Raw genomic sequence first — 24,123 nt, 5'->3', positions numbered from 1 at the left:
TGGCTCACAGTTTGAGAGCTCAGACTTGGCTCACGGTTTGAGAGCTCAGTCCTGGCTCACGGTTTGAGAGCTCAGTCCTGGCTCACGGTTTGAGAGCTCAGTCCTGGCTCACGGTTTGAGAGCTCAGTCCTGGCTCACGGTTTGAGAGCTCAGTCCTTTAATACAGAGAAGTCATGGCAGCTGCCACCATGGCAACTGGTCATGTTACATCCCAGTCAGGAAGTAACAATGTACTGTGCCCTGCTCACTTTCTCCTCCTTACTTAGTCTGCAACCCCAGCTCACATGTAGGGTCCTCCTTCTCCAGTTAAAGCTTTCTGGAACTTCAGAAGTGTGTTTCCATGATAAATACAAATCCAGTCAAGTAGACAATGAAAAGTAACTGTCACCATGTTGTTACCATAGAGGGCAGGGACTGTGTAATACTCACATTTTACAGATCTTCTGTTATTAACTCAGATGTTTCTGGAAGCTTTTCAAAACTCTTTTCCTTCCCATTATTTGTTCTCAGAGGCTGTATGCCCTTAATGCAGAAGAACATCAGGTTAGCAGTGGTACAAAAGAAGAACAGAGCCAGGTTCATACCACCCTGCTCTGGTCACTCCTCTAGCTTTTCAGCTGTACCTGTTCAGGCATGACAAATCAAAATGCTCAGACATAACAAATCAAATTGTGCACATTCTGAGTCCAATACTGCAGGGTCTCAGAGAGAGAGCAGGACTTGTTGGTTCCCCGTCAGGCAGCACAGGCAGTAGCTGGAAAGTGATCGTGGGCTGCACATGGTTTCCCAGTTCCCGAACTTTAAACGGGTTCCTCTGTGTATTCAGCTCAGATCGAATTGTATCTTATATCCCAGTGCACGTTCAGAATAAGCGTGTCTAGGTGTGACTCTCATCCTAGATCTGACCCGACCCCGTAGGTGAAAGCCGCCCTCTGGGCTTTGCAAGGCGGGACTTCTGTCGTCATTGCCAACGGGACCCACCCAAAGGTGTCTGGGCACGTCATCACAGACATCGTGGAGGGAAAGAAAGTTGGCACCTTCTTTTCAGAAGTGAAGCCTGCTGGTGAGTCGTTTCCCTCAAGGTCCAGGCCCAGCGCCATCCCAGCCTAGATGGGACTGAAGCCTGAGGTCTCACCTTGCAAACCCAGGTTATGAAAGCAGTGCAGTCACATCATAAACTCGGTGTTGTAAAGACTGTTTACAGAGCTGGATTTTGTGAGAGTCCGTCTACCCTGCCTACTTAGTCTAACTCTTACTCTCCAAAATATGGAAACACTTGCTAGGCCCTCGCTGGATACTAAGAGCTAATGAGCACTAGCTATGCAGAGAGGTGCGTGAGACTCCGTGTGAGCTCTGAAGTGCACACACAAAGATGTGCCCCGTTATCTGCACTCACAAACACAAGCCCACGAGAAGTGTGCTTGACAGAATGAAATTGAGCTCTGGAAGGCACAGAGACTCTTGTCTACACCAGGCATGGGAAGTCTCTGTGTTTATCCCTCGTTACTCCGGCATGCATTTGTTTGTTTGTGGCTTAGGTTGTTATTATTGGCTGGGAGAGGGGTGTTGCCATTATGTCGACCTTTTTGGTCTCTGTGGGTCAACCAAGCATACCACGAAACCCACGTTCCTTCTGCATTCGGTGAAGCGTATGCTGGGAAAGTGAGAGTCTGGTCTGATTCTTGCCCATGCTCTTGCAGGTCCTACAGTGGAGCAGCAGGGGGAGATGGCTCGATCTGGTGGGAGAATGCTGGCTACCTTAGAGCCTGAACAGGTGAGGACATCCACTGACAGCTTGGACTTTTCAGAGCAAAACATGCTGTACATTCTGGTGTTACCGGTCAAGTCTGCTGGCCCCATTTATTTCTACTGTGAGTAGAGTTATCAGGATTCATTGTATGCTTTGTCTGCAAAGACAGTCTATCACTATGTTTTCATCAAAGATAAGATTAGGGAAGCTGCTGATCTGACCCCTGCACACACAGGAGAGTTACCCATTCCTGCCCATTGAATCACCTGCAACATGTGACAAAGGGAAGCTTCCGAGCCTGCTCTGTGGTTCGTCCCCTCCTGTCCATAGTGAATCAGTCTAAGCAGCAGCTCGATAGAGCTGGAGATGGTGAGGCCAGGTGAAGCCTGGGGCTTCCTGAGGGTGTGCCGCTCTGGCTGGAGTGTTCCAGGTCTCTTCTGTAGAGCACATCAGTCTGAGAAGGGAGATGAGAGTAACTACAAGTGAGAAAAGCTAAAGCCAAGGAGGGGTCTGGCTCCTCTCCAACCACTCTGCTCTACTTCAATGACATCACACCCACTGCCACATTTCCCAGACAGATGGCCGAGGATCAGTCCCCTTGGGTATGAGGGACTGGGAACTGGGATGTTCTCCTTTTAACTGACTTCATCAAATAATTGGCCTTTAAAAGGAAAAGCCAAAGGGCTTGAGAGATGGCTCAGCAGGTAAGAGCACTGATTGCTCTTCCAGAGGACCTGAGTTAGACTCCCAACATTCACATAGTAGCTTACAATTATCTGTCACTCCAGTTCCAGGGTGATCTAGAACCTTACCCTTTTCTGGCTTCCACTGACACTGTGTTCTTGTGGAATACAGACATGCGTGCAGGCAGAGCTCTCACACATAAAATAAAACAAAAATAAACCTCAAAAGAATTTTTTAAAAAAAGCCAGGTGTTAACACTTACCGGGGATGCTGTACGTTTGTGGCACACACCTTTAATCCCAGCACTCGGGAGGCAGAGGCAGGTGGAGCTCTGTGAGTTCAAGGCTGGTCTGGTCTACAGAGTGAGCTCCAGGAGACACAGGTCTACACAAGGAAACCCTGTCCCCCACCCCCCAAGAGATGGAAGGAAGGAAGGAAGGAAGGAAGGAAGGAAGGAAGGAAGGAAGGAAGGAAGGAAGGAAGGAAGGAAAAAGAACAACCCTGCAGTCTATTGATATAAAATCTATAAAGTTGTGTGTGTCACTCCTAATTGGACGTGCCAGTTTATCTCATGGTCAAATTACATAACGCATCATCTCCTCAGTGCTGAGCCATGGATTCCTAATGACCCAGAGTGGAAAAGAAGGAAAAGAAGACATGAGGGCAGGTTGGAAGACTGTAAGGATGTGGGCAGCGCCAGGAATGTGTCTGTGACAGCCTTGACTCCAGGGACAAGCCTGGCTCTCTGAGGATAGAGGAAGGACCATGTGTACATACCTGACTTTTTGTTTTGTTTTGTTTTTTAATATTAATTATTTATTTTTTATTTGTATGAGCACCAGAAGAGGGCATCAGATCCCATTACAGATGGTTGTGAGCCACCATGTGGTTTCTGGGATTTGAACTCACGACCTCTGGAAGAGCAGTCAGTGCTCTTAACCACTGAGCCGTCTCTCCAGCCCAGCCTGATGTTTTAATGGTTTGATTTTCTTACAGAGAGCTGAAATTATCAATCATCTGGCTGACCTGCTGACGGACCAGCGGGAAGAGATCCTGTTAGCCAACAAAAAAGATTTGGAGGAGGCAGAGGGTAAGGATGTATCTTCGTGTCTTCTTCCTCTTCTTCCTCCTCCTTATTTATTTATTTATTTTTTAAAAAACTTCCAAGCCAACATTTCTTTGTGTCACCCTGGCTGTCCTGGAACTCATTCTGTAGACTAGGCTAGTCCCAAATTCAAAGATTTGCCCGCCTCTGCCTCTGCCTTCCCAGTGCTGGGGTTAAAGGTGCGTGCCACCACTGCCTGGCTACACTGATCATTTGTATGTCTATCTAAAGGCAAGATAGTTAGACGGAATTACATTATTTATTATGCATGATTTTTATCAAGGGTTGGTGACGAGTGCTGCCAGCATTTGTTTCTAACTATTCTTGGTACTTACTTCTGCTCCAGTTCCAGTTATTTTAGTGCAACCCTCCAAGGAGCCTTTCTTGTCCTCAAGGGTCTTGCGAGCTCTGGCCTCTGTGGCAATTTTAGAACGAGAAAAGGAAACCGAGAACTTCACTGTTGTAGATGCTCAGCTAATTGCCGAGACCGTCGTATTTAGCGGGCACCGTGCTAAGGGCTTTCCCAATAGAATTCCCTTTAAACTGTGCAACCTAATGTACCTGAGGGAGCTACTATTTATTAGTCTCACCTAGCAAAGCTGTCATTCACCCAGCGTCATAAAGCCCATGGTGGACCTAGGATTCCAGTTCAGATGAACTGTCCATATAAAAGAGGCACAGAAATGGTGCATGCTGCCTGAGGTGAAAGATGAGACACTCTTGGGCCATTAAACCAGTGTGTTATCTTTATGGCTGCCATCAAGTGCTGTCCAGACAGATTTGGGTGACACTCGTGGAAGAGCAGGTGATAATGGCTAAAGTCATATCACAGATGACCAGTTACAGTCAGGGAGATCCAGGCACCTCCTTTCTCTTCATCCTCTGCTTTGCCAACTTAAGACAGTGGGGTGTCTGGGTGTGGTGGCCACATAGTGAGACCCTGTCTATAATAATAATAATAATAATAATAATAATAATAATAATAATAATAATAATACCCTGTCTATAATAATAATAATAACAACAACAATAATAATAGCAACAACAACAGAAAAGTCAAAAAGACAAATTGTCATTGCTTGATGCCATCAGATGCACACATACATCATCTATGTTTGATGAATAGACTTGATATATCTCAGTTGGCCTTTTTATCGTTACAGGCCATAATCCAGATAGCCTGTCTCGTTAGTACTGTGGTAGATTATGCGTAACAACTACATCACAACCTCTTGTTTACTAAATTGTCAGATAGAATCCCAGGCTTCCCTGGTTTGAGATGCTGAAATGTTTTAGAATGTCACGTGGTGAAAGTGATAATTTGGGGACATGAGATACAGTTGTCAAGCAGTCTCTCTCCACCCTGAGGAAGAGCTATGTATACCTAAATGTCACCGTATCACCAAGACTCTCAGTTTCCTGTCTATCCCTACTCCAGTAAAGTCGGTGGCCAAAGCCCGCCCACATCATCCACTTTATCTTGTCCCACTGCCGTTTTAGGAAGACTTGCCAGCCCCCTGCTGAAGCGCCTTAGCCTCTCCACGTCCAAACTGAACAGCCTGGCCATCGGGCTGCGGCAGATCGCAGCCTCCTCACAAGAGAGCGTAGGCCGCGTCCTGCGCCGGACTCGGATTGCCAAAAACCTGGAGTTAGAACAAGTGACTGTCCCAATAGGTGTTTTACTGGTGATCTTTGAGTCTCGCCCTGACTGTCTACCCCAGGTATGTGAGACCATATCCGCCTGGGATTGGGTTGGGAGAAGCATATATTACCAGGAGATAAGCCACCGGAGATGTATGTATTGTGTATGTATGTGTATATATATATATATATGAATGAGCATATGTAAGAGAGAGAAAGATCTTTCTCTTTAGCCCAAACACATTTTCATGGCACTGCCAGTTTTATTATTAAGGTGAGTTATGCATTTCACCCTTCCAGCCATCCTAGAGAAGAGATGCAAACCAGCATTATAAAGCTAATATTCCCTGCCACACCTCCTGCAGGGAGGGGGAGAAGAAACCCCCAGCTCTCCTGGCTAGCTGTGCTCTTTGTTCTGAGACTGGCACATCCCTGCTAGGCTGCTGCTGTCATTCACCTAACACCTGCCTAACCGCACAAAAGGACTCCATTATCAGCGCCACAGAGTAATTCCTGTAGGAACATCACGTAGCAAAAGCGCTCTGTGCAGTTAATGGAAGACAGAATGCAGCCCTCTTTAAGGAATGTGGCTGACACGTGTCAAAGCAGCCACACCTGGAAACATGAGGTGACAGTAGAGAGCTGGCCTCGCTTCTGCCCTAAACTCTCTGAGAAATCAATAATGGGTCATCTCACAACTAAGCCGTGAATGGGATAAGATCAACTCTTTATTTGTGCTTGCTCCGAGGTCTCAAGGGGAAATTCTCTTTTAAAGTGGAAAGCTAGCCCCTGTCCATGTAAGGCATCGTGGACTGTGAAGGCTGCAGAGCTCTGTGGCAGGCACTCCCTGGCTGGACCTCACATTAGCTTGTTCCTCACAGGACTCCCTTCCCATGGTTGCCTGTCCTCAGCCAGGCTCACTACCCCTCTGGCCACAAGCCTGTCAGTGGTGGCTGCAAAACTCATTTGTGCTAACAGAAATGAGTCCCGATTCTGTGTGGCTCTGTTCATGAAATGTCCTAGCCACCCCCAGTTCCTCACAAGGAGTAGGCTTTCTCCTGTGGCTGAGGTGCCTCATCTGAAGTGTAGCCCCAGACGACTACACACGAATCCTAAAAATTGTGTGTGGAACATGGAGTATCTGCATTGAGGTAGAGAAGGTTTGCATGACCACCATAAGGGGCTAAAGAGCAACTCAAGCCAAAAGAAAGCATTAATAATCCCTAATCTGGAGGTTAAAATGGCCAGGCGAAGGGTTTTAGTAGCTTTGTTTCAACAGCTAGGGTGATTTTCATCTAACTGAAAAGTGTTCAGAAAAATCAAGTTTCTGGCTTAGGATGACTGAGCCTGTGTGAAGCTGACTGCTTCAGTGGGACAGCTCATCTTCCCCCTGCTCTGAGCAGTGGGTGCTCCCTCGGCACGCTGCTGTCACCGTCCAGGGCTGGCAGGAGCTTGTGTTCTCCAGATTCTCAGGATCAGGCATGTAGAGCCCCCGGGTCACTCCAGGACAGCCATAGGTCTCCCGTACCACCCCCTGAGTCGGTGGAGTGAGTGGGTTCTTTACTATAGAGGACTTAAGCATCCTAGGGAGTACCGTGTGACCCTGACCATGAATTTAGCATGCATTGCTGCTGCTTCTATGGAAATCACATAGTTTAGTTCCCCAGACAGAGTCAAGCATCTCGGAGTGTCTGCCAGCCCTGCGTTCGTAAGCCGTGTGACCTGGAGAGTCACCACCCTTTCTGGGCTTTGGTATAAAGTGGGATAAAATGAGTTTTTCATTGACTTGGATGCTGGTAAAGGTGAGATGGACACACAGCAATGCAGACAGACATCATTGTCACGCTGACCGTCTTGTCTTCCCTTTGGTCCGCAGGTGGCAGCCTTGGCTATTGCCAGTGGCAATGGCTTGTTGCTCAAAGGTGGGAAGGAGGCCGCACACAGCAACCGCATTCTTCACCTCCTGACCCAGGAGGCCCTCTCCATCCACGGAGTCAAGGAGGCCATACAGCTGGTAGGTGGCTGGGAACGAGGCTGGTCCCACCCAGATAGGGGCAGGTGAGGTCTATGGAAATTTGTAGCAAATACTCGGTTGTTTGAAGCCAAGATGCTTCTACAGGCAAGCTTGGTTAGAGAGGCAGCAAGTTCTGTGACCCCTAGGCCATTCTGCAGAGCCAGGCAGGTTTCCACTGGCTTGGGAGAGCTTCTGCCATACAGATGTATCCTGGTACTACTGGGTATCAATTAGACCGTCATTCTTCTTTAAAATATAATTTTCTTTATTCCTAGTGTACTGTGGTGTGCATGTGAGTGTGCTTGTGTATGTTTAGGTTAGAGAATCTCTCCCCTTCTACCTTTACATGGGTTCTGGGAATTTAACTCAGGTCTTCAGGCTTGTGTAGCAAGCACCGTTACCTGCTGAGCCATCTTACTGGCCCCCAGACCCTTGTTCATTAGTTTACGGGAGTGGGAGACCCACTATAGGGCTGGGTTCTTCCCATTGTTGAAGTTATGTAGGGTAATCTGACTCAAGGGTAAAGAATTCTCCAAAGCCGGGCAGTGGTGGTGCACGCCTTTAATCCCAGCACTTGGGAGGTCTAGGCAGGCGGATTTCTGAGTTTGAGGCCAGCCTGGTCTATAGAGTGAGTTCCAAGACAGCCAGGGCTACGAAGAGAAACCCTGTCTTGAAAAAGCAAAAAACAAACAAACAAGAGTTTTCCAGTCTTTGGTAGAGTTTAGATTAGACATAAGTCACTTTAAGAATGTTTATCATCAGCCCTCATGTGGTATGGGAGAATGAGAGCCTGCTGCTGCCCCTGCTACTGTGGTCACTGACCTGGCCTGAGTGGCCATATGAGCTCTGTGTAAGCGAGCAGCTTTCATTACCTCAGTTAATTCTCGGTATTACCCTGTGAGGAAATGCTGCTCTTTCTTAGGCCCTTGTTCTAGACTGCGTAAAAGCAGACTCTGGGGTACAAAATTTACCAGTCTGTGGTACGGTTTGGATTTGGTTTAAGCCAGTTCTAGAGCATTCTCTTTCCTATGGAAGGCTCCTCCCTCCAATATCTCGGGATTCCCTTCTTCCTGTTGGGAGGGGCTAACTTAGTACGTGCTCAGGGAGAATCTGGTGGGGAGATCCCAAGCTTAGAAATTCAGCCCAGGGCGCGCGCATTGGCTCTGGGCTGCGGCCGGCTCGGCGACGCTCCTCGGGCAGCTCACTGCATGGTCGTCTGGTGCCCCCGCCGCCTGCATCCCCGCCGCCGCCCCGCGACGCCCACCGCCGCCTGCCCTGCCGCCGCCGCCTGCGCCGCCTCGGGACCGGCTGTATGATTAGGCCACAATCTTCAATGAGTAGACATATTCCTCAGTTCTGTGGTGTTCTCGGTCACACATTTATGGAGTTTCTGAAGGGCAGTGGAGATTACTGCCAGGCACAGCACGACCTCTATGCAGACAAGTGAACTGTAGAAATTCATTACTACTCCACCAAGAAACCCCCATAAGAGTGGATAACCTGGACACAGGCGTGTTGAATTGAAATCTGCAGAGCATTTGACAAGAGCTCAGACCTGGATGGGGTAAACCTCAGTGCACTTCCTTTGTATTGCCTCAGTATTACTGGATTGAAGACTCACTGCTTCTTGTTAGGAGGTTCATTTCATTGCCCGTTTCTCCCAATTCATACTCAAGCACTGAGAATTTCAAGTGGAGTATATTGAATATTGAAGTAGACTTCAGGTTGTTTTTTGGTTTTGTTTTGGTTTTTTTTTTTTTCTGTTTTGGTTTTAAATCATTTCTGTATTCAATTTTTTAATTCTTTCATAACCCTATTGGGTGTTTTTTTAAACTAAATTAACATGGCTCGAATGAACCGCCCTGCTCCTGTGGAAGTCACATACAAGAACATGCGATTTCTTATTACACACAATCCAACCAATGCGACCTTAAACAAATTTATAGAGGAACTTAAGAAGTATGGAGTTACCACAATAGTAAGAGTATGTGAAGCAACTTACGACACTACTCTTGTGGAGAAAGAAGGCATTCATGTTCTTGACTGGCCTTTTGATGATGGTGCACCACCATCCAACCAGATTGTCGATGACTGGCTAAGTCTTGTGAAGATTAAGTTTCGTGAAGAACCTGGTTGCTGTATTGCTGTCCATTGTGTCGCAGGCCTTGGCAGAGCTCCGGTGCTTGTTGCCCTAGCATTAATTGAAGGTGGAATGAAATATGAAGATGCAGTACAATTCATAAGACAAAAGCGGCGTGGAGCTTTTAACAGCAAGCAACTTTTGTATCTGGAGAAGTACCGTCCGAAAATGCGGCTCCGCTTCAAGGATTCCAATGGTCATAGAAACAACTGTTGTATTCAATAAAACTGGGGTGCCTGATGCCATTGCCTTGGAAGTGGAACTTCAGATGGGACCTGATTTGTCATGCATATTACCCAATGTGTCGGCTTACTGAATAAGTCTACTGCAGCTCCACAGGAATACTGAAAAACCAGTCTTACCAGGCCACAAGTTTGACAGAATTGCAACCTCTATATTTGGGCTATGATCAACATGTTTGGACACTTAGCAAAAGATTTTTGCTGGTCAGCATTTAAAATGTGCTTATTATTTGTACCAATTGACCTTTCCTAAAATAAGGTATTGAGTTATGTCATTAAATGTACTCCTGTGCCAGAATATTATTAGTCTATAAGGAATTTAGAAGGATTAGGTGCCAAAATACCCAGCACAATACTTGTATATTTTTAGCATCATACAGAACCAAAATTGCAGGAACTGAGAACTCTAGACCATCCATGGTGTATTCCTTCAGTCATTTCAAACACTGCAGGGCTTCTCTCGTTATCTGCCTGCTCACTCTGTTTACATCTCCCACACTTATGCCAGAATACGTCAGGTTTGCTTAGCCATCCTTTATTTTTTTTATTTTTTTTTTAACTAAGTCTTGCGCTGATTATTTAATATGTCTGTCTCATTTTGTTTTGTTTTGGGAAACCTCTGTTTGAAAATCAACTTTGTTACAGAAGCACATATCTTCAACAATGTCTCCAGACAAAAAGCCTTATAGTTAATTTAATGTTTGCACTCAGAAGTGCAACCTAACAGGGAGGGCCTGAAAAAGAAACGAGAGGAGGCTATTAAATATTTTTAGTAATATGTTGCCTTTGTCATGTGCAGAACATGTAGAGTATGCTCTTTAATTTAGTAAATATTTTTAAGACATAGAGATACATTGTTGTAGCTAACCAATTCTTAATCAAAATTTCTGAAATTTTTGTGTTTTCCATACCTATCAGAAGTTTTCCAGCTTGTTTGAATTATGGCTTTCCTCTTCCCAATCTCTTGCAAAAAAGACAAAGTGGGATGGATCTGCTAGTGAACTGAGCAGAAATGTTTTATACGCCTTTTGAGCTATGTAACTTAATAATTGGATACTTGATCATTTGTTTTATTATGTAATCGATAAAATGGTGATGTGTATTAAAGTTAGTTCAACCATATATTTATACTGTCTGGGAATGTGTGGTTATAGTTCTGTGGGAGAAATAGTTTGTCAGTGTTCACCAGCTTGTAAAAACTTAGTATGAGAGCTTCAACATTTAAATAAATGATGAACCACATTCGTCACTGAGGACACTTTTGCCTAAAATTAACTTAATTTGTAGAAAACAATGGATTCAGTTAATATCATTTCAATTTATGGAAAAAATTGTTAGGGTTGCCAAGTGCTTTTTATTAAAAGTTTCTCTTTAAAGGTCTAGATAATTGTGAATCAGTTGAATGTTGGGCACCGAGGGGAAACAGTTTGTAATAGATGATCTAGATTTTTCAGTTCAGTTCCATCAGTCACTTGTAGCTCTGCAATTTCCAGACCAGTTTTCTCATTTTTAAGTTCATTACATGCCTGTATATATTTTGAAATTAATTTGAACCTGAGTATTTGGCACATGATGGCTTAATAAATTTTAACTTTCAATAAAAAAAAAAAAAAAAAAAAAAAAAAAAGAAATTCAGCCCAGCTCCTGCACAGCCTGCCTGGATGGGTCCCCTCCCTCCCTCCCTCCCTCCCTCCCTCCCTCCCTCCCTCCCTCCCTCCCTCCTGCCCTTCCTTCCTTCCTCCCTCCCTCCCTCCCTCCCTCCCTCCCTTCCTTCCTTCCTTCCTGGCAGTGTATACTATACTTACAGTGCTCCATGCAGATTGCAGGTAGACTACTCTGTAACTGTGTCTGTGTGGGTATGCATGGCCACTAACTACATGTCCCCAACACGCCATGGGGGCCCTTCCTGCCCTTCCTACTCTCTTTGACTTGCACCACATTCAGTTTCTTTTGTCTGTCCCTGAACTTTGATACAGTCATCCAGAACGCACTTCCCCATTCTATGACTTTTGTTTATTTTTATCTCGGTGCTGCTATTCATCTGTGTCTTTGCATCCCGAACTTCTTTCTCCTTTTCCATTGCCCAGTAGTAGTTCATTTATAGCCACGTACTACAGTTCATCTTTTCTTTGTCCATGAGAATTTGGGCTGGTCCTAGGTATTGGCTTCATGGAATAAAGCAGCTATGAACATTTTGGCACGTGTATGTTTGTGTAGCTGTTGTACTATGACTAGTTGGAAGACAACTGACAAATCCAAAAACGAAAAGAAAATGCCTGCTATCGCTGTGACCCAACACAGGCACTTGTGATTGGTCTAGTCTGCATCCCAGGATGGTGTTTGTCAGTGGAAGTCTCGGGGAAGTGGTCCCCCTCCTACCAAGATCAGCATGCCTTCCAGTGCCCACTTCTTTTAGTGATCCTGTAGCATGGCGTCCTCTGTGCCTGCCTGTCATTCACCACAGCACTCAGTACCTCCCAAGCATTTAAAAACACTCTCTGTCCTGTGTGGTTAGCTGTCCCACTGCCCTCCCTTCTGTGACTGAGCTCCCTCCAGGGACTGGCCTCGTCTCCATCTGAAGCGCCGAGCATGGCGCCACTCGAACCCTACAGTCCTGTCTCTGCAGTTTGACCAGAAGATGCCATCTTCCTCTTTGATCCTCTCCCTCTTCAGGTAAACACCAGAGAAGAAGTTGAGGATCTCTGCCGCCTTGACAAAATAATAGATCTGATCATTCCCCGAGGCTCCTCCCAGCTGGTCAGAGACATCCAGAAAGCTGCCAAAGGGATCCCAGTGATGGGCCACAGCGAAGGCATCTGCCACATGTACGTGGATTCCGAAGCCAGCGTGGACAAGGTCACCCGACTCGGTGAGCTGACCCGGGGCTCCTGGGGAGTCAGGGGAAAGAAACTCTTGGTGAATCCTCTATGTCTGCGGATCATGTGCACAGCACTCACTCTTTATTCTTCTTCCCTCCAGTCAGAGACTCTAAATGTGAATACCCAGCCGCCTGTAATGCCCTGGAGACGTTGCTTATCCACCGAGATCTGCTGAGAACACCCTTATTTGACCAGATCATTGACATGCTCCGAGTGGAACAGGTATGGTGGACCGGCGGGAAAGATCGGACCACCGGGAGCAGCTTCCGGGCACCTTAGGGAACAGGATGTTACTCTTGCACTGTGCATGCAGAGCTGTGCTGAGTACAGGGGCCCGAAAGATGTAATCCCTGCCCCCTGCGGTCGGTGGGGGGTGGAACTGATACACAGATGCCCGTTTCTATGTGTGTTCCAAGACACAGCACATTCCCCCACTGCGAGGGTTCAAAGGTAGCAGGCCACATAGCACCATACGGAATGGGATCTTCACAGCAGCGTTTCATTTGGGTAAAAAAGTTAACTAGGCATTTCCTTTTATGTAACTTAAAAAAAATGCAGAGTGCTTTTGTTTCTGTTTTGAAGTGGGGCACAGTGTTTTTACTATTTCTTGTGTGAGAGTGTTATGCATGAATGCCTGTAGACCACATGTGCCCCAAAAGGCCAGAAGAGGGCATCAGATCCTCTGGAACTGGAGTCACAGACAGTTATGAGCTGCCGTGTGGGTGCTGGGAATTTGAACCGGGGTCCTCTGGAAGAGCAGCCAGTGCTCTTAACCGCCAAGCCGTTCCTCTAGCCTCAGAAGTCTTTCCAAGAGTAAAATCTATATGTATCCATGCCTTTCCTCCACAATGTCTTCAGTTGCCAGTATAAACGCGCTTACTGAATGGCATTCAGGACGAGCAGTTTGAATAGCTTTTGGGTTTCATTCATAACCTGCTATCGAGGTTGTATGCAAATATATTCGGTAAGTTTGAGGTACAGACAGGTTTATGCTGTGCTAAATTCACAGTTGCAAATGACTGGAAGGTGTCATGGCCAAATGGACAATCTGTTAAAGGTCCTGCATGACTGCATTTCCAGCTTTGATAGCAGGTGTGAGCCTGCTGACCTCATTAGCTAAGACCCTGGCATGGCATCCTTTTGCCGGAAGGGAAAGATGCTTATCAATACAGTATGGCCCCAGTGAAGAGCTGCATTAGTTTTCGGTGGCATTATAGCCAAACAAAATGCCCAGAAAAAGCCACATAAAAGACTGTACTTAAACACAGCTACAGGAAGGACCATATAAATCCTCAGAAGAACAGAAAAATCCCTAGAATCTCTGTGTGCGAGCACAGAACTGAGTAGAGGCTGCCAGTGGAAATGTGACTCCCTAGTGGAGCCCAGCGTCTCCTCAAGGCTGCAGCTAGGTAACCCGAGAACCAACAAATCAGCCACTCCCTGTAGTTTTCCGTAGCCTGGTGCCGTCCCTAACTTGTTAACTTGGTTTACTGTGTCAGAGGGTTCGTTCCCTCATGGTGGGGAGCAACTCACCTCATGGTAGCTGGAAAGCAGAGAAGGGGAAATATAGTCTTCCAGGACATCTCTCCGGTGGTCTCCTTCCTTGAGAAGGCTCATCTTCTACCTTTTACCCCCCTCCCAGTAAGCCATCCTACCACAGAGCTGCCAAGGGACTGGTCCATCTTTGGAAACAGACACCCTTATTTGACCTGGTCATTGATACGTGCAGAGGTGTGCTTCACTAATCCCCAGTCAGGTTAACAGTGAGAACTACCCAGTGCCTAAAGTCATTGTTTTGAAAGTGAAAGTGCACCCCACAGAATAAAAGGGAGTCACAACACACAACTGTCCAAGCTCAAGTTGGTAAACTAGTGGCCCATTGAGTAGGTAGTCTGTTGGCTGCCTATAGATGCCAAAACTCACAGTTACCTGCACTGCACAGGAGGAAAGGTGTCCTTGGCTAGAACTGAGCCCCCTCATCCTAATGAAGGCAAACCCTTGGCATCCCCAAGTGTCAGAGGGAGGACTACCTTGGCAGGCTTCAAACCAAGATAAGGCAATGCGCAGACTGCAGGAAGCGCCTTCGTGTGTAGGAACTAAGCCCTCAGGGTGGTCTGATCACAGATTGGGTCCCCCAATCCTGGAGAAAGTGGAGTGCCCAACATAGTCACATTAGTCCCTCCAGCCACCAGGCAAGACAGAGCTTGTCATAGCTGGAACCAAGACCTGAAGGAATCAAGGCATGAACCTAGCTAGTCCTGTGCAGACGCAGAGAACGAGGCCTCTGTGGAGTTGGACTGCGATCAAGTCCCTCAGGGGCCAGCCCAGGATCCTTACATGGCTCTAACTGGGAATAGGATCGGTATGAGGGCGTGAGCGGGCATGGCAGGCCAACATCATCCAGGTAACTAATTGGAAGCACTTAGCCTGGAGCACCAAGCCAGGGCTTCCGTGGGATGTAAGAAGTAAAGATACATCTATGGTGCTTTCTCATGAAACCAGCGCGGGTTCCACTTTATAGAGAGTGAGAGTTTATGGTCAAATGTTCCTTTAGTTAAAAAGCCAGAAGCCAGAGGCTTGTGCGCCCAGACATTCACCATTCAAAGGCCTTTCCTGTCAGTCCTGCCCCAGCTTGCTCAAGGTCCTGTTGCTGGAAAAGTGGCCAGGAAGCCCTGACCTATCACTGAGCAGAGCATCCTGGTGTGAGGAGGGCTAAGACACCCTCCAGGCCCACAAGCAGCCTGGCCGTCGCTTGCCAGGGCCCTGCTGCTGCATAACCCAGCTCCTCCTCGCACAGGCTGTTACTCAGGCCCAACTGCTGACTCATTCTTGTGGGTTTTGTATTGGATTTCCTCTCTGACAGGTAAAAATTCACGCAGGCCCCAAGTTTGCCTCCTACCTGACCTTCAGCCCCTCAGAAGTGAAGTCACTCCGGACGGAGTACGGGGACCTGGAAGTGTGCATTGAAGTGGTGGACAGCGTCCAGGAAGCCATTGATCACATCCATAAGTACGGCAGCTCTCACACAGATGTCATCGTCACAGAGAACGGTCAGTTTGCAGTGATTCGGGCATGTGGTGTACAGTTTCTTGGCTCTGACCTACAGTTGGTGCTGTTGCTCCCAGCCCCTCCGGTCCCACAGGAAAGCCCACTCCAGACTAACCAGGGACAGTCCTGGCATTGGAGACTGTTGGTGGCTTGCTGAGTGCTCTCTGATCTATCTGTGGGTTCATCCTGGTGGCCCCCATCAGCGGGGCAGGGATGATTGGCACCACTTTAAGACTTCCTCTGCTTCCGAGGCATCGTCTTTACCTATGCAGCTGCCCTACCGCGTAGTTCAAAGCCAGACATTGTGTCTAAACATCTGTAATCTCAGAACTCGGGAAGCTAAGGCAGGAGGATTGCCACAAGTTGAAAGCCTGACTGGACTACATAGCAAGACCCTGAGTCCAAAAACAAAAAACAGAAACAATTTACAGCTAAAGTAAACCAGCACCCAGAGGTCAAGAGCAGGACAGACTCTGCACACTGCTTTATTTAACACGCCAACATGTAACATTTAGCATACACGCCAGGGTGGCTGGCGCTGAGATCTGCTGCTGAAGGAAGCCATATGGTCCCTGAGGAATTCACAGCCAATTTACTGAAGCTATGACCATAGATAGCACCAAGCAGCCGCAATCGTAACTGACCGCTTACCATGAGGCATTGTGGTGAGGATTCTCAGGGGCCAAATGGCTTTCTCCACACACAGAGCTAATGCCTGTGGACTTGGTCAGACCTAGACAGGCTGTCCCAGCACGGAGACATAACACCTACAGATCAATTCCAACTGACTGTCTCTCACCTCACCGGCCCGGCCATGGGATCTAGTTTGCCATCTTCCCCTTCAGCGTGCTCCCAAGCCTGCATGTTTAACATGTGAGGAAAACACATGCAGCCAGATCTGTCACCAGGGAGTGACCAAAAGTGGGTGTGCTCCCCATGGGTCCTCCTCAGTTGGTTTCTCTTTTCCCTGTAGAGAAAACAGCGGAGTTCTTCCTCCAGCACGTGGACAGCGCCTGTGTCTTCTGGAACGCCAGTACTCGCTTCTCTGATGGTTACCGCTTTGGACTGGGTAAGAAAGGCAGGGGAATGGAGTCCCCTGTGGCTCTCCCACTGTGGTGGCTCTAAGGACTGTGCTGAAGTAAAGACACCTCCCTCCAGCCACGTGTGTGACCTAGATACACAACAGCCCCGTGTACCACCTGTGTTGGTAGACCTCCCACCTGTGAAAATGGTAGCTTCACCTAATTCCTTTTCCATAGATGGGGAAACCAAGAGACAAGTCACTTGCCCAGAGTCACACAGCCAATGTCAGATCTAATGTGTACAAGCCTGGGCGCCCCCATTACAATGTAGGCTGGCACAGCTTATCTGGGCTCACAAGCTGCTATGGTCGCCAGAGAGCAGGCCATTGCAGACCTACTGTTCTCGAGTGACACAGCCAGGTTGCCTCAGAGATAGGAGGCAGAACATAGGATGGAAGGTGTTGATATTGGTGCCTTAGGACACATCACAGAGCCTAAGCACCAACATCAGGAACCAGGAAAGAAGTGTGTGTGTGTGTGTGTGTGTGTGTGTGTGTGTGTGTGTGTGTAGGTGGGGTGTGTCACTCTGGAGCATGGGCTTAGAATGTACAGGCTCTGGGTTCACCACTGGCACAAGCACAAACAAATGTGGTTACTAGGAATAGACACCTGGTCCTTTCATCACTTATAAAACTTCCTGCTCTCCTTAGCAACATTTGAACAGCCTGCTTTCCCAGGGGGCCATAACCCAAGAGTCCAGTAAGACATTATGGCACAGTTTGTAAATATTTGAAGGGCATAGGTATGTGTTATCATTTTGCTTTGTTTTATATTGTATTGTTTTGAGACAAGGTTTTCCTTTGTAGCACTGGCTATCCTAGAACTTGACATTTAGACCAGGCTGGCCTCAAACTCAGTTCTACATACCTCTGCCTCCCAAGCGTGAGTGCTAAAGGCTTGTGCCACCATGCCCAGGCAACACTTGAGAATTTTAATCCCTTGAAGCATTTTGTCTTTGGTGTTGGGCTTTTCGCATTGGTGCCAGGGATCCAACCCAGGTCCTGTGACATTGCTGTGCTGCTGAGCTGTACCCTAGGCTCCCTCCCCCAGGCTTTCTGCAACATGTGATCTGCCTGGAGAAATCCCTCTCCCCGAGTGTGGAGGGTGTAAGGGGATGGATGCACCACAGGTGTCTTAGTCATTGATTTGAGTGCCTGTTTGTGTCGCATTGGGACTCTCACTTAAATTAACTTTCACAGCCCTCAAACTCAAACACTGTAGAAAAGCAATGGCTGGCCTGTCCTTTAGTTCCCTGGCCCAGTGACTATCTACTCCACAGTAGCAGGGGCTTGCTCTTCACGACCTCATCCTTAGGCCTGGTGCATTGGACACACTCAGGGATGTTGTAATGCACGAGGAATCCCAACGGCCACTGAATATGGTGGAGAACACAGAGCCAGACCCAGGAAAACCCCTGACCTCAGGAACAGGAGGGAAGAGAAACGAGCAAGAACTTGTCACGTATTCAGTAACTGGCAGGGACTGAGGTTCAAAGCACTTGCTGCTTCGTCAGAGGACCAGCAGCCACATCAGATGACTAACATCCCTAACTCCAGTTCCCGGGGATCTGACCTTCTCTTCTGGTCTCCACGGGCACTAGCATGCATGTAGTATACATATAAACATGCAAGTTGCACATAGTTAAAAAAAAGTTTACACAAAGTAAAAATAAATGAATCTTTTTAAAAATGAGTAAATAGTATTTTGGTATAATGGCCCATACCTGCCACCCTACCACTCAAGAGGCTGAGGCAGGAAGACCAAAAATTCAAAGCCAACCTGGTCTATACAGTAAGACAATCTCAAAAGGGCAGTGGGGGCAGGCTTAGGGGGCCATACTTTATGCTAGACATTGTTATAAGCTTCAAGACATGCCCAGATGTTAAAATGGGGTCCACAATTGAATTAAACTGATGAAGATGGATCTAAGACTGTCAGAATACACTTGGGTGAAGGCCAGGAAGAGAGGGGACACACGGCACTGCATTGCAGTTTGATCTGTAGTGACAGGACTCACCCACAAGTGAGGACCGTCAGCCGGCCCAGGGAAGATGGGTCAGAAGTTAGCAGAGAAGACATGCATCGCAGGCTCATGGATGAACAGGGGGCAGTGGGTGGGAAAGCCTCGGCTTTCTCCGTGAGTTTTGTTTTCTTTTGTCTCGTTTTTTTTTTTTTTAATAGGAGCTGAAGTTGGAATCAGCACATCTCGAATCCACGCCCGGGGACCAGTAGGACTTGAGGGATTGCTAACTACAAAGTGGTTGCTTCGAGGGCAAGACCACGTGGTCTCGGACTTCTCCGAGCATGGAAGCCTCAAGTATCTTCACGAGAATCTCCCTGTTCCCCAGAGAAATTTCAGCTGAGAGGTGCCAGGCAGTCGGGACCGTTGTGCGCCGTCTGGCACATGGAGGCTACTCCAGGATCTCCAGAGAGAACCTGATCTCGTCCCTCACTTCTTGGAAGGGTCTGTCTTCTGGACAGTTCACCTATGCTTCTGGCTCTCCTCAGCGTTTCCAACCTTAGCTAATGTTCACACTCCATTTTGGCCTTCTTGGGTGTGTCTGTCTCCGTAACTGGGGTTGAATCTAGGGCCTTGCACATGGTAGGCAAATGCTCCACTGCCAGGCTGTCTCCCTGGCCCTGCAGTCCAGTCCTAGGAAGAGAATCGCTGTTGGAGACAGAGAGGCTTGGCTTTTCCCAGTCTGTTCACATCAGAGGTAGACCCTAAGGGACGCATCTACCATCAGAGACAATGGAAAGTCCTGGCTGCCGGAACGCCTCAGTGAGGTAAAGTCTCTTGGCGTTTTGACTGGGACCAGCCCAGCCATTCTCAGCCTCTCGACATGTAATTTCATTTCTTTTACGAAAGCTCGTCTTAAGGAGGGCTAACTCCTTAAAACCTTTAACATTTTCATTGGAAACGGTGACTGAGACAGACTGACTGTATCCACTGGGGAGATGACCTTGGTGTGTCTGTGAAGTTATGGGCGCACATCCTAGACATCTGCAGTCTGTCTCCGGCCTGGGGACACATGGTACCTTCAAAGTAGTTGGAATCTGAGCATCACGCTGGAGGGATGAATTTCAGGATGTTCCTACAAGTGGGAGGAAGATCTACAATCATGCTTGACCTTTTTATACAAATTATTTTGACATCCTATTCTCGACCTCCAGGACAAAGACTAGAGATTATTTTAATACTTTAGATTCTCCCCCCCCCCCTTTTTGAGAAATAAAATTCTTATAAAAGCCCATGTGCACAGTTCGTTTTCTCCCTTATTTGTCCTTGCCGTCATCTCCACTCTCCCTCCCTGGTGACCCTTCCTGCCCTGCTCTCAGCATGTTCCTGGAAGTTGGCTTGGTGGGTGGGAACGGTCATGGGGGAGCAGTTTCAATGGAAATGGCGAAGGGAAACCTTCCAGGGAGGGACTCCGGTCTTGAGAGGAAAAGAAAACAGAACAGTGGGCACCAAGAGTTTGTAGTCTGCTTATATGATGATTTGGGGCTGTGCAAGACATGAACATATTTGTTTCTGTCACGTCCTCCCCAGCATCTGCTCCACCATGTCACCAGCCCACATCTTTGGTTCACTGTGGCTATAACTCAATTCACTCTCCTGACCTGCCAAGTGTCTCTAAACACTTCTAATCCCCTCAATCCCTTTCCTTTAGCCCCTATTCTTAGTCTTCACAACCCTGCAGTCTGCATTTCAAAGACTTTTTATTTCTTGGAGGCCTCCAAAAAGAAGCAAGTGTTCACTGACAGGCTGCTTCTGATCCTCAGCGTGGTTTTATAGGCATAAGAATTACTGTGTCGTGTGGATCATGTTCCCAGACTGGCTCCAGCTCTACCTCTCATCTAGACCCTTACATGGTCTGGCCTGGCAAGGCACCCAGCCTGCCTTGCCCGGTGAAGGGGGAATTCTGACATAGCTTGCCTGAAAAGGGAATAAGCAAGATCCAGCTGAAAAGACAACACAGATTCCACAGGCAGCTCCCACCAGACAACAGATACCCCAGGAGTCTGAAATAGCAGATCCCTTTGGGAGCTCACTGTGAACACAGGCTGCCATGTGGGCTCTGGGGAAGGTGGGTTCTGGGATTGACTGGTGGTATGGCTTACAGGCTGCAGGTTAATGCAACCAAGGTGCAGGGCAAGAATGAAACCAGCGAGTCTGGAGAGCAGTGACTGTTGATTTAGGGCAGAAGGCTATATATAGGTTTCAAGAAAGTATGCCCTAACAGTGGTGTTGGTATCTCCTAGAGCCTTGTTTTTACAGCATGGGACAGAGATAGGGTATGTTCTGGAAAGGGCAGGTTGAACAGCCAACAGGGCTCTTTGCCCCTATTCAGAAACCGTAGCCCTGTCAATTTCCACAGAGGTGAGGCCACCAGCACCCTCCCTTTCTCCACTCAAAGTGAAGAAACACCTACAGGGCACTAGGAGGCAATCAAAGACTTGAAAGTGGCTCTACGTGGGTGGCCCAGTGTTTACTGGGCTGTCCTGTGGAGAGGAACTTCTTACTCTGAAGCTACTCCTGTGGTCCTTGCCTCCCACCATCAGCTCCTAAACAATACATGCCACAGAACCAACCAACCCTGACTCTCCCGGTTCCCACAAGGGGGCCAAAGAAAGAGTCCCTGGCACATGAGTTCATGGTCTTATTCAAACGGTAGTTGTACTTGGTTGTAGATTTTCTGTGATTAACAGCCCAAGGCATCACTATGGGACATACCCCCATTCGGAGATTGCTTATTAGATAGTTGACCAGCACAGGATGGAAAGCGGTTTGGCTGCCCTTCTTCTCTTATTTTATGAATCTGTCTCTCCCTTGTCTTGTCAGTTGGTGTGATTCAAAGCGGGATACTGCTCCCGCATCATTCTGCAATCGATGCTCACGTGATTCAGGCCTCAGTAATCCAAGCACTGCTGGGCATGTGGTTTAAATTTGACCAAATAGCATGTTGGTAGAATATTTAGGCAGTTATTAGGAAAAGTAAGCTCTAGTCTCCTGGGGCCATAAAGTCTATTTCAAGGAGATTAAAGCTGATTGTATCCAGTCTGCTACTGTGTAGGAAGAGTTTGTGGAGGTCATCCAGCAGAGGAGAAGCCAGAGGCTGTGTAGTGAGCCCAGCTCCATCCAACCTGTGTCTGAAGGAGATGTAAGTACACTGTAGCTGTCATCAGACACCCCAGAAGAGAGCATCAGATCTCATTACAGATGTTTGTGAGCCACCATGTGATTGCTGGGAATTGAACTCAGGACCTTCGCAAGAGCAGTCAGTACTCTTAACTACTGAGCCCTCTCTCCATATCTAGTCCGCTCCTAGATTCAACTCAGCAATTCAGTTTTTTGGTTTAAACTAGTCTGAACTGGCTTTTTATTTTTCATATTGGAAGACTGGATGATATACCTGGGTTCAAGTCTCTGCTCTGCCACTAGGAAACTGCATGGCCTAAGCAAGAAATTTAGCCTGTTTGTTCTTGGGACTGTTGTTATGCCTGCTACATAGTTGGTAAGGTAGAGGCACTGCATTGTGAGGGAGAGGTGACCACGTTCTGTGCTGTCATTCCTCGTGAGCTTGATGCTGTTCCCAAACTCCAGAAGTGTCTTGCTACTGATGATGCTACATTCAAGAGCCAGATTTTCCTATCCTGTCTGCAGCTGCTCCCCCAGAAGACCACACTGGTCCACTCTGTAAACACTGAGGTACAGAGCACAGAGTCTGAATAGACATTTAAGCACCGGGGCAGTGTGGGGAGCTATCACTGAGAAGGGCATGAAGCAACAGAGATCTTAGTTTGAATCTGAGAGAAAGGGAGAGGAATATTGCCTGTTGCCTGTTGCCTGAAAGAGAGGAGGTGATCCTGGGAGGGCTGAAGGGGAGAGAGTGTGGCAACAAAGTGAGAAACAAGGTTTCCAGATACTACACATGATTGATACAGTGTGGTACTGAATAGAGGGGGGTGGGGGCTCAGCATCCAAGAGCTAGCCACGCAAGCCTAATCCCTATAACCACAGTGGAAGAGGAGGACTGATTCCTACCAGTTATCCTATAACTTTCTCACATGCATGTGCAAATGTCATCGCCTCAAATAATAACAAAAGTAAAACAAATGCAGAATTTACATCCCCGAGAAAACACAAAGTTTCGGTATAGTTTTAGTCATCTGAAAATTTTAACTGTTAATCAACCCCCCCCATATATATATATATATATATATATATATATATATATATAACTATGAGATGCTGTTTGTTGTCATTATTACTCTGATGCCCCTAAGTTTGTGTGCTGGATAATTTGCTGTTAATTTGACCCAAGCTAGAGCCATCAGAGAGTAGGGAGCCTCAATTGCGAAAATGCCTCCATAAGATTGGACTGCAGGCAACCCTGTTAAGAACCTTTTCTTAATTAGTGATTGATGGGGGAGGGCCCAGCCCACCATGTGTGGTGCCATCCTGGACTTGTGGTACTCAGGTCTGTAAGAAAGCAGGTTGAGCAAGCCATGAGGATTAAGCCAATATGCAGCATCCCTCTGTAGCCTCTACATCAGTTCCTGCCTCTAAATTTCTTCCTCATTTGAGTTCCTGCCCTGACTTCTTTCAGTGATAGACTATGATGTGGAAGTGTAAGCCAAATAAACCCTTTCTCGCCCAGCTTGCTTTTGGTCATGATGTCTCATCACAACAATAATAATAACTCTAAGATGGATAGATATTGTTTTATTTGGGGGTAAGATTTTTGTGCTCTGTTATAACAAAAGCCTCTTGCACTTGTATTTCCATGTACAAGTAACAAGAAGTGCAACTCAAACTAGTATAAAGAAAAATAGTTGTTTATATAACTGAAGAAGCCCGGAGGTATGGAGAATTGCAGGCTGGTATCCAGTTGAGCTGAGGTCTGAACCCCGATGGTCATAATTCACCTACATGACATGGTAGGTGTTCCCTCATGCTCCTGGAACTCTGGCCTCTGCCTAAGTTACCACCCCCTACAGCCCCCACAAGAGAAGCATGGCCAGTAGTCATATAGACAATGGACCAAGCTTCTGACCTTCAGGCTATACTCCTCCCCAGTTACCTAGCAACAGTGAAGACCATAAAAGGGGTGCTCAGCCCCCACCTTGCTCTCTTACTCTTACTCCTCACTCTCTTACTTCTTACTCCTCTCTCTCCCCTCTCTTTGTCTTTTCTCCTTTATCTTCTCCTCTCCTCTCTCTTATTCTTTTTCTCTCTAGCTCTCTCTCTCTCTCTCTCTCTCTCTCTCTCTCTCTCTCTCTCTCTCTCTCTCTCTCTTCCCTTTCTCCCTACATTTCTATAATAAAGCTCTTAAACCATAGAGAGTCTCTGCTCCATCAAGATCCGCTGCACACTCTGGTCGGTGTTGGGAACCTCTTCCCTTATCCCTCTCTCCTACAACCCAGGTTTAGCAAGGTAGCTCCATTGTCCCCAGGTTGGGGCTGCCCCTTCTCCACCCCCTGATGAGTGGGTCAGAGGCTTAGATGCCCACCCAGGGCTGAGTGGAAAGCATCTG

The 24,123-nt window shown here is 47.3% G+C and overlaps 1 protein-coding gene and 1 pseudogene across 3 annotated transcripts in view; both read left to right on the top strand.

The window, feature by feature from the left end:
• Aldh18a1 (aldehyde dehydrogenase 18 family, member A1) overlaps positions 1-19,839 on the top strand; it is a 38,207-nt gene extending 18,368 nt beyond the window's left edge. For 2 of the 3 annotated variants that reach the window (NM_153554.2, NM_019698.2), the window contains exons 10-19: positions 919-1,063; positions 1,701-1,774; positions 3,431-3,524; positions 5,040-5,260; positions 7,057-7,194; positions 12,250-12,445; positions 12,556-12,677; positions 15,319-15,505; positions 16,477-16,572; positions 18,767-19,839. In NM_153554.2, coding sequence (NP_705782.2) covers positions 919-1,063; positions 1,701-1,774; positions 3,431-3,524; positions 5,040-5,260; positions 7,057-7,194; positions 12,250-12,445; positions 12,556-12,677; positions 15,319-15,505; positions 16,477-16,572; positions 18,767-18,948 — 1,455 coding nt within the window. In that variant the 3' untranslated portion in view covers positions 18,949-19,839. The remainder of the gene's footprint in view (positions 1-918; positions 1,064-1,700; positions 1,775-3,430; positions 3,525-5,039; positions 5,261-7,056; positions 7,195-12,249; positions 12,446-12,555; positions 12,678-15,318; positions 15,506-16,476; positions 16,573-18,766) is intronic. The other variant, XM_030251003.1, reaches the window with a different exon arrangement.
• Gm15801 (predicted gene 15801) lies at positions 8,341-11,177 on the top strand (annotated as a pseudogene).
• Positions 19,840-24,123: the final 4,284 nt, after the last annotated feature.

The sequence above is a fragment of the Mus musculus genome, chromosome 19 (genome assembly GCF_000001635.26).
Source record: "Mus musculus strain C57BL/6J chromosome 19, GRCm38.p6 C57BL/6J".
Classification (NCBI taxonomy): Eukaryota; Metazoa; Chordata; class Mammalia; order Rodentia; family Muridae; genus Mus; species Mus musculus.
The sequence above is the reverse complement of the archived record's forward strand: the minus strand, read 5'-3'. Positions and strand labels throughout refer to the sequence as shown.